Here is a 10,563-nt window from a genome sequence, read left to right on the forward strand (position 1 = left end):
TCAAATCCAGCAGGAAGAATGACGTGAAGAGAATTTCCAGACAGATTCCCTGGTACCCCCAAAGAGACCGCCTTCTAAATGGGTGGCACCAGTGCCTTGGGGGCTCCAGGTCTCATTGAGGGGGGTACAGAGTGGTGCTTTGCCATCCTGGTAGCAGCTGGTTGGCGGCAGCTGGCTGGCAGCTGGGAATTCTCTCCTTGCTGTGCCCTTGTAATATACTGTGTGACATACCTGTCCACCTTCTGTGCCCAAGGTAACAATGGCAAGGTTGGCAGCCTATACTGCCACCTAACAAGCAACTCTTTAAAAAGTCACCCAGACTGGTTCTTCCAAGACTCTGGTGTTCCATCATGTGTAGTGATGTAACATCTAGGAAAGACTGTTCAGATTGGAGTTTCAGGGTCAGCCTCAAGTCACTGAAGGCAAAGCCCCAATGCCCGTGGGGTCCAGCTCACTCTCTTTTGGGCTCACTTCTGGACCCAGCTCATCAGCCATCTGCCAAGCCTGTCCAAAGCCTGCGCTCTGATGGCCTAGCTCAGTGGGCTGCTCACCCTTCGGATGGGGAAGAGGCTGGCCGCCAACACATATGACTCACTCATTTGTTTTTCCTGTATGGGCAAAGACATGAAAGGCAAGGACAAGATGTGCTTAGAATAAAAACTCCTTTGCCAGGCATCTCAGAGGAGAGTAACAGCACGCATTCCTCTGGCACTAGAAGTTCACAAAGTATTTTATAGATATTATCTCATTCAACGGTGGAAGAGTGTCCAGCTGTGTGTTTCACGGCTCATGCCACATGGGCTCATGGTCAGGGAAAGGTGAACAGGGGCTGAATGACCTTCATGTTCTGACCCGGGAAACCAGGTGGAAGTGCTGAGAAATGCGGGTTGATTATGTGTTGAGGGAGGTCATGGAGCCTGGCAAGGCTGAGACAGAGACAAAGAGAGAGCTGAGAGAGACAGGGAAAGGAAAGAAAGAGGGAAGGAGACAGAGAGACTGAGGGGGGAGAGAGGGGAGGGAGAGAGAGAGACTGAGATAGAGAGAGAGGAGAGAGAGGGGGAGAGAGGGGCGAAGAGAAAGAAGAGAGGAGAGAGACAGAGAGACAGAGAGAGAGACAGAGACAGAGAGAGTGAGAGACAGAGAGAGAGAGGAGAGGAGAGGAGAGGAGAGGAGAGGAGAGGAGAGGAGAGGAGGGGAGGAGAGGAGAGGAGAGGAGGAGAGGAGAGGAGAGGAGAGGAGAGGAGAGGAGAGGAGAGGAGATGGGAGAGATAGAGAGAGACACAGACAGAGAAGAGAGAGAAAAAAAGAGACAGAGAGAGTGAGAGAGAGAGAGAGGGAGGGAGGGGGGGGGGGAGGGAGGAGAGAGGCAGGGCCAAGCATCGCCTTCCACCTCCTCTGTTTGGCATTGCTCCTGGCCCTGTTGTTATACACTCCTCTGAATGGGCACAAGAGCTGCCAGGAGACCAGCCGACTCTGGCTCTGCCTTTGGTTCTTGGGCCACGGTGTGTGAGTTGTGGCATCCAACCCAGTCACCAAGACACATGTGGGGTAAGTTTGTGACTGTTGCTGGGTTTTGAGATCACTGCTGTTTGTTATTGAATTGGTGGTTTTTAGTCTTGTGTAGACACTGTCTGAATCGGACAGGTCCAAGTGCAGATGGCCATGCGAACAAGCAGAGGTCTGCAGAGGCTCTGCTAAAGACTTGAGGGATGTTCCCTCAGTTTAGTGACTGGTTTGTGTGTGTACGTGTAGGTATGTGCACGCACACACATGGGCCCTGTCGTGGTTGGGGTCATCAGACCCTACATTTATACTTATCGTTGCCACCATTGGTGGTGAGAGGCAGTCAGAAGAAAACCAGGGCCTCGTGACTGAGAGGATCTGGCAGAGGAGATCTGGCTCAAGGACAGAAGGTGACATTCAGGACTTCTAGTGGGTCAGGAAGGAAAAGGGTAGATTTCAGTCTGAGCCCACTAATCTTGCCCTTCATCCTTGGAGTCCATGATTAAACAGGTTCTTGGCTTGGCAAGCACTGGGAAAGAGCCGGCATGGGGCAGTGCCCAGCCAGCACGTGGGAGTAGCTGTATAGAAGTCTCCAGTGAAGTGCCACCTAGCTCTGTTCTCACTCTATCCTTTTACACTTCGATGAATAATTTGGATACACTACAGCCAGGTGTCATCTCTTGTGTGCTCTTAAGTTTAAAAATAAAGCATTGTGGTCAGAGAGAAGGGGGAAGTTGGCTCGAGAGAAGAAAACAGGGAGAGATGATGGCAGCAATGGTATGTGTATAGAAGTGGTCCTATGAAGACAGTAGCTGCAGATGTACGGCAGCTCCTGTTTGCTAAAGTAATGGAATGATGATCGTGGGCCGTACCAGGGAAGCTGAGCTGCCACAGTCTGACTTGATGGCTCAGGTCTCCACCAAGTTGAGTGAACTTAGTGATGGGACAGAGCCCAAAGCACTGGTTGAGGAGATCACTAAGTCCAGGGAGAGAGGGAAGGGTGCTCACAAAGGCTGGGAGAAGAGCCAGATGTTTGTTGTTTGAATTTTCCACTAAGGAAGGAGAACAGTCCATCATGGGACAGGAGGCATGGGTGGCTGACCATGTTCTAGAAGGCTTGAGTGAAGAGACAGTTAGTGAACTTCCATGGAGCAAGGTTTGGGGATCTCAGAGAGCAAAGCATCCAACATCTTGTGGCATATTCCTGGGACACATTTGGGCAAGTTTTGCCCCAGATAACAGTGTAAAATCAAGGTAAGGGGTTGGCCTGGCTGAACCCAAAGAGGAATCAGATGTCAGTGGGGAACCATTTGGTGCTAGAACATTGGACAGATGAAATCAAACTTTCATTGGTCATTGGAATGTCTCTCACTTGGGTTCAAAAGTCAGGTCTCTGTCCCCGGCCCTCTGCTCTTCTCCCTCTGTACTCCTTCACACAGTGACCTCCTCAGCTCTGCTGACCTCCACCTGCCTAGCAGACATCTTGAACTGGACAACATCTTAACCTCAGCTTGTCCAAAACACACTCATTCTCTTCCCCTGCAAAATCACCTTCTCACTAACCTCCTGGTCAAGGGTAACCCCATCCACTCTGGCCCAGGCTTATAAGGCAGATCTCATCCTTGGTTCCTCGCTCTGCCCCCCTCCTGCCCCCTGGCTAATCTTTGTTGACCCTGTGGATTTCCCCTCTGCAGCAGCTCTAGAACATGCCTCCTTTTCCCCCTCCCTTGCAGGCCCTCATCATCCCCACCCCTGAACTGTGGCCATAGCTGCTGGGGATCCACCTGCCCCAACTCTAGTCCATGCTCCACTCAGCCACCAAAATGATCTCCCTAAGGTGCACGTCCAGTCAGTTCAGTGCAGAACCCCAAGAGAATCAGCTTGGGGGCCTAGGGAAATGGCAGCTGATGCCCACCTCCAGCACAGCCTTGAATGATGAAAGAACCTTGAACTAGCTGACTTCCCTTGGGTCAGGTTTGGTTGGGATGTTCTGTGCTACTGTTCTCCATGCATAGAGCAGGCACTCAGAAATGGAATTCTTGTGCAGACCCAGCACAGAGCGAGTCCAGGTGAGAGAGAGGGAACTGCCAATGAGAGCCCCACATTGCTGCCACAGCCCTTGCCATCTCTAGGTCATTTGAGCAAAGGTTGCTGGTCCCAGGACAATGGAAAGCACTTGTATCTGGAGTTATGAGCCCCCACCCCCAAGCATGGCTGACCTGGTGCCAACAATGCCCCAGCTGAAGGGGGCACACTGGAAAGTATCAGCATGTTTTCTCTAGGGTCATGCTGTCCCACAGCCCTGAGGCCCGGTTTTGTCTGAGCCAATAACAGCCAGTGTAGCCTCGTCCAAGGGCCTCTCCCCCTGCCCCTGCCCCACCCCGTGAGCAGGCCGGGTGCCCTCATACTTCCAGGGGTGCAGGGGGGGGATTGTTCCCTCTCCTTTCTCATCCCTTGTTCTCTGTAACACTGACAAGGAGTCTGAACACACCAGCTGTGCCCAGTGGGTTCTGTCTTGTCTTGGGGCTGGGGGTGGGGGACGTGCATGCCAGGGCCAAAAGCTGCCCAGAAGGTCCTGTGTTTCAGCACTTCAGGCTGCATTCATGTGTGTGCCCAGGGCCACCTGTGTATGTGTGTGTGTACATGTGTGCATGTGTGTGTGCATGTGCATGCCTGCACACATGTGCACAAGGCCAGAACTTGCTCTAGAGACCTACTCCTGTATGCCAGTAGGTGAGGCTGGCTCGAAAAGCTTGTGTGGGTTTGGATTATACTCTCTGCACATGTGCATGCACTGGAGGAGCTATCTGGCAGGAGAAATGGCAAACATGCGAGGCCAGGGAGGGAGGCTGTTTGAGGTTAGGACTGATAGTAGAGGGGACCACACCCTCCTCTGGCAAAGCCTGGCCCAGCCCAACTTGGCCCAGCTCAGATTTGGGCTTCAAGTAGCACTCCTGCTTCCTAATTCATCCCTTTCTGCAGTAGCTGCCCCCCTTGGGCTTGTTCACACCAGAGCAGGCCTTGGAGAGACTTGGTGCCTTGCTACTGTTGGAGTTCTGCCCAAGAGTGAAGCCACATCCAGCCTTCCCAGGAAGGAGTGCTCTTTTTCTTGGACTTTGACTAGCTCTAGGACCCTGGGACCTCTCTGTCTGTAAAAGAAGGGGGCTAAATCCAAAGGCCCCCGAAAGCCCATGGTCTGTGATCCTCTGGGCCCAAGCTGTGGGCATGAGGTGGCGCTTCCCCAAAGTATAGGTGTTGAGGCCAAGTCTCTACAGTGGCTCCATGTTGGAGAGTCACACCACTGGATGTTCCAAGTGTTTCTGAAGTTCTGCCTATGTGTCAGGCACAGTGCTGGGTGCTGAGGAGCCTGGCACAGGCACAGGAGTCCCTGATGCGGAAGCAGGTCCTCTGGAGAATCTTACTTGAGTGATAGAACATATACATTTTCCTGGCTTCGTAAATACAAGGGGATTGGCAAAGGAAGATAGAAAGTCCCAATACCTGAGTGGGAAGATAAGTGAGGGAGGGCTCCTGGAGAAGGAGGAAGTTGAGAAGCAGAGGAGAGGGTATGCCAGGCATGGGGAACAGCCCAGGCAAAAGGGTGAAGGTAAGAATGCCAAGGAAAGGAAACCATTTGGGCTGGAGCATGGAGTGCATGAAGGGAAGTAATAGGAAAGTTGACTGGAAAGGAAGGTGAGAGCCTGACTCACTTGGCAGGTTCCAGCTGCCCTCAATTTCTGATACGGTCTCTTCCCATGTCCACTGAGATACCATTGTCTCAGGCAGCTGACCTGGCAACCTTGCGCCCACCCTGACCAGTGTCAGCTCCTTCCCTCAGAGAAGCCTCTGCCTCCATACTTCGCCTTTGGCCGGTCCCTCTGATTATGCCCTCTCCCCCTGCCCCCTGCCCCCAGCTTCTCCACCATTCCAGACTCAAGCTCTGGAGGACCTGGCCCAGGCAAGAGGCTAGAGGCTGACCTTCCTAGGGGCCTTGGCCTGTATTCTTTCAGGGGGGTCTCCCATGGTCCCTAGGAGAAAGGTGCACTGGGTCCTTGTGAATAGATGAGGACAGTGACGCTCAGTGTGGAGATGCTGCCTCATGACAGTCCAGTGCTCAAAAGGCCTCCGCGATAGACGGGGTTTCCCTTTGCCCACAGGAGCTACCCAGGGTGTTCAGAAGGGTGTGAGGAGGAGGCTGAGAAGACCCAAGGAGCTTGGCAGCGCAGCCATCTGCCCATTCCTGATGTGCTCAGGCAGCCTGGAACAGAGAGTGGCAGCAGACAGACCTGTGTTCAAATCTTACTAGCTGGGTGACCCTGGACAAGTCACTTTACTTCAGTCTGCCTCAGTTTCCCCAACTATAAAATAGGGTTGATAACAGCCCTTACTTCCCAGGGTTGTTTTGTAAAGTGCTTAGCAAGTTTCTTGGCACACAGTAGGAGCCACATAAATCCTTGTTCCCTTCTCCTTCCATCTCCCCCCAAGAAGCAGGTATTGCCCACAGGCATTTGTTTGGGCCTGCCTGGCTTAGCCTTGCCCTGATCTGCTCCCAGTCCTCTTGGCATCTGGGATGCCATATTCCTTGGGCTACAGAAGATGAGGTTTTAGGCTTTAGGTGCTACAGACTGAAGACCCAGCTTCTTTCCCCAGCTTGGAAAGTCCTTCCCAGGCCTGGTCTGCCCCATGATAGCCTCCTTTGACCAGAGTGTTCATGGATCCCTGGCCTCCCCTGAGTGCCTGATGCTCTCCCACCTCAGCCGCCTGCCCACCTCAGCCACCCTTTCTCCTGTGCCAGCTTTTTGGGGTGATGAGAGAGGAAGGAGGGTGGGGTCAGAGAGGAATGATCCAGGCCCCCTCTGCTCCTCGTCCCCACCCCACCCCTCATCTCCTTGGCCTCTTTCCCAGTCAGCACTTTCCCCTCCTCGTCCCCCCAGCTGGCTCGCAGTCAGGCCCTGGTGCTCTCTCACCTGCCCTCTGGGATGCAGCCTCCTCAAAACTTCCAGAGATGTGACTGCCTCCTGTTGACTCTAGGAGCCAATACGGACACCTCCTTAGCCCTTCTCAAGCGGATCTCATTCCACTGCTCCCCTTTATGCACTCTGGGGTCCTCTCCCTGACCCTCAGCCATGGCTCTTCATCTCCAGTCTCCTCACAGAATTGGAGAGTCTGGTCAGTCAGTGTCACCTCTGGGGAGGTTAGTGCCCCACTCAGTCCCCTTGTATTGAGCTCATGTTTTTCCACTAGATACCCAGACATGTATGGGCTGTCTCCGTCCTTGATGGGGTGGTAGAGACTGCCTTCATTTTCTCTTTGTATCTAAGTTAGCCCAGGATGAGAGCTTGATACAGGCCTCTTGACAAGCTGGGATCTAAGGGTCATGGATTAAGGGCTGGTGAGGGACTCAGAGCTCCTGTGGCCCAGTCCTCTCATTTTACAGGGAAGGAAAATTCAGTGACTTGCTTAAGGTCACTCAGCATCCAGAGAGCAGAGGATTGGCCAAAGTCAGCCTGGGTTTATCTTCCAATTTGACCTCTTTCTGTCTTTCTCTCTCTCCCTCCTTTTCCATCCCTTTCCCTCTCCAGGTGAAAAGCCGTACAAGTGTTCCTGGGATGGGTGTGACTGGCGCTTTGCCCGTTCGGATGAGCTTACCCGCCATTACCGCAAGCACACTGGAGTCAAGCCATTCAGATGTGCCACCTGTGACCGCTGCTTCTCCCGCTCAGATCACCTGTCCCTGCACGTAAAGCGGCACCAGAATTAGGGGCATTCCCCAGCACACAGGAGAACCCCAGAGATCTTCCATCTGCCCATTCCTCTGGAACCCTTCTCAGCCCCTAATCTTTTCCCTTTTCCCTAGTTTGAAGGCAGCTCATGCTCCTCCTCTGCTCGACTTTGCTGACTTGGGGGAGCATGTATGGAGAAGCTTGGTTTTAGAGGGTGGCATCACCCTCTTTGGGGTCTACCTCACCACATCCCATTTTTCTCCCCCAAAAGATGTGCTAAAGGTATCTAATAGCAAAGTCCCAGGAGGAGGCCCCAGAATGACTCTGCTTAGGCCCAAAGCTGCTTCTCTCTTTTTAGCCCATCTGGCTCTGGGGTACCATGGAAGGCAACTTGGGGACTCCTTGGCCAACACTCTGGCACCATTGCCTGGGATAGACATGGGACTTTTGTGGCTCCTGATGTTTGGGTGTTGGGATTTCATTAGCACATGTGTATCACTACATTGCCAGGTTTGGGAAGTCACTGATCTGGAGATGGGCAGGGCTTTTGAGGTCAGCTTTCCAAACCCCTTTATTCAGCTAAGGCCTAGGCAAGGCAAGGGAATCTGCCAAGGTTACATGGGGAGTGGCAAGAGGCAGAGTTGACTCCAAACCCGCTGGGCTCCCAGATAACCTTGTGCTGCTTTGAACTTGCCAGTTTAGAGAGAGTGTTGTCATGGTGGGAAGTGCTGTGGGTCTAAGAGAGGCCATTCCAGAAGATCCCCTTGGAGCCAAGCTAGGCCCAGACCAAGCTGCTTGTGGGTAGAGTTGGGTAGAGTTGGCCTGGGGGCCACCTTCCCCAACGCCCTTCCTTTGAATTGGTGCTGAGGATAGGGAGTTGAGGAGGTCTGGAGGGGACAGGAAACAGGCAAGGGGGCTTTACTGATTTGCCAAGAGCAGAACAAAATGGGCAGGAGACGCCATTGGCATGGAGCTCTGGCTCTATCGGGACTGGCATGACGACAGCTCCCCCACTTCTATGTGCCTTGTGTGCCTCTGTGTGGCTGGGAATGAGCCCAGAAGGCTGAGGCTCTTCTAGATGGGATGTCCCAAGTCTGTATCATAATTGACCCAGGCTAATCTGGGTATCTCGGCCCTTTCATGGCACTTGCTACTCAAACAAAAACCCAACCAGACAATGTAATGGCTACATTATATTACCTCAAATGCCTCACTAGTTCTTGGCAGACTGGGTCCATTGGTGGTTTCCGGGGTGAGCTGGGCTAAAACCTTCCTCTTCCCCACCACTCACAGGTTTCACTTCTGCTAAAGGAGCCCAGAGGCCTAGAATCCCCCACAATGCCCTGCCAGGTTTTCTTGTTGAGGGAGGTCCCTGCATCAGGTTGCCTGTGTCTGTGCACTAAATGTGCAGCCTGAGGGCCAGCTCTAACTGGGTACCTGGCAGAATAGATGACTCCGTGCATGCCACCGCTTACCTCCTTTCACTCCTTTTGACAAGCTCCACAATGGATACAAAGCAGACAGGGTGGGGAGAGAGATGGCCCCTCTCAGGCAGCCTGGCAACAGGAGCTGAAGGCTAGGGCAGCGTGTACCTGCCGTGCCAAATTCAGGGCTGAAACAAAGGCATTCCAGGAGTGGGAGAGGCAGCACCTATGGAGGTAAAAATGATTAAATAATTGAGAAGCAAAGCCTCTATGGGCAACACCTCGAGTGATGGCCATTGAACCAATATGTGTGTATGTATGTACACATGTGTGTATGTGGCTCATGTATGTACATATGTATGTAAGTGACTAGTGACTCAGGAAACATGGAACACGTTCCTGCCAGATACTTTCTGCACAATTAAAGACAAACATGAGACTCCCAGGCCTTGAGCTCCCTTTCATCCCACCAGGCCAGGAGACTTGCCCTTTTTCCCATCAGCCCCAGTGAGAGTGCTTGTCCTGACTCAGGCTTGAGTTTGCTCTTGCTGTGTTCTGTGTGGCAGACTGCGCAGGCTGTCTGCGGACCCCGCAGGCTGTCTGCGGACCTGAGCTGTGCAGAGCTGGCGGGCTGGACGGCAACCAGCAGACCCAGTAGAAGGAGTAGGGATGGCTTCCTTTCAGCACAACTGCCCCTTTCCTTGCTGGTTTTTCATTTTCTTGCCGTGTTTGGAGAGTGATGCCCCATGTAGAAAAGATCCATCTGCTGCCCATGAGGCAGCTGGCGCCCACTGGAGCACTTGTGTCTGTGGGGGAGGAGCATTGCAGGCTGTCAGATTTCTCCCTGGGATCGGGGATCATTCCCCACAGAAACAGTGACATGGGGCTCAGGCCATAAGGGGAAAACATCTTTTTACAAAACTGAACCCAGGCACCAAGAGCAGCCAAAATGAATGTGCCATCCCAGCCCTCACTTCTGTTTCTAAATGCCCAAACAAGGTGAGCTGTTCAGCTCCCATTGGGCCAAATGACAAAGGCTGCCTGCCAGGCAGCCTCCACCTCGTCAACCCTGCACAGAAACTCCAGCATGTCTATCATACCAAAGTGCCTTTGACCAGGTGGAGCCACCTGCTCTCCCTCAGCTCCCTGCTTCCTGCCACCTGCCACCTGCCACCATCTTTCACCAAGTGAGCATGTGCCTTCCCTTTTCCTTGAGCAAAGCTCACCGGCCCTGCCTAGGCATTCACTTGTTTGAGTCTCTCAGGTCACTGGAGGCCAAAGGAACTGGCCCCAGAAGTTGACAGATGTTTTTTTTTTTCAGACAAAAAATAAAAAGGGAGAAAAACACCCCAAAAAACACAACAGAGTGAATGCGACTGAAGGTGTGTGCAAGGTGGTAACCAACACTAGCATTCATGATCAAGGCTCAGTTGTGGGCTGGTGTGTTTCTGAAAGTTCTGCTTATGCTACATGGGAGCCTTCTGGATTGGCAAAGGAATAAAGCTTGAAGTTCATTGCTCTGGTGAGAGTGTCTTCTGGAGCCTTTGGGGAGAGGAATAGAGAGGCTGCCCTGAGGAGGCACCAAGCTGCAGAGGGGGTCCCACCATTGTCTCTAGCAGCCCCTCATATCCCCAGGTGTCCTCACTTCAGTTGTCCACCTACTAAGAGCCTACTGGGGCTGTGCTGGGGGTCAGAGAAGGAGGCCAAGAGGACTAAGATCCACTAGCTGCCCTCCAGAAACTTCCAATACAGAAGACACTGTAGCAGCTGGAGGAGGGTAGAGAAGGAGCATTGCGGGGGGGGGGGGGGGAGGGGGGCCAGGTTCACCACACCAAGCCCAAAATCTCTCCCTATCCTCAGTTCCACTCATTGATCCTTTCTTAGTAGGTAGTCTAAAAGGGCCCTGACTTAAC

General features: G+C 53.0%; 1 protein-coding gene across 1 annotated transcript in view; it reads left to right on the forward strand.

Annotated features, from left to right (window-relative positions):
* LOC140516027 (Krueppel-like factor 5) overlaps positions 1-10,164 on the forward strand; it is a 29,279-nt gene extending 19,115 nt beyond the window's left edge. The window contains exon 4 of the mRNA XM_072626937.1: positions 7,086-10,164. Within this exon, the coding sequence (XP_072483038.1) occupies positions 7,086-7,264 (179 nt within the window). The 3' untranslated portion in view covers positions 7,265-10,164. The remainder of the gene's footprint in view (positions 1-7,085) is intronic.
* The last annotated feature ends 399 nt before the right edge of the window (positions 10,165-10,563 follow it).

Source organism: Notamacropus eugenii, chromosome X, assembly GCF_028372415.1.
Source record: "Notamacropus eugenii isolate mMacEug1 chromosome X, mMacEug1.pri_v2, whole genome shotgun sequence".
In the NCBI taxonomy this organism is placed as follows: domain Eukaryota; kingdom Metazoa; phylum Chordata; class Mammalia; order Diprotodontia; family Macropodidae; genus Notamacropus; species Notamacropus eugenii.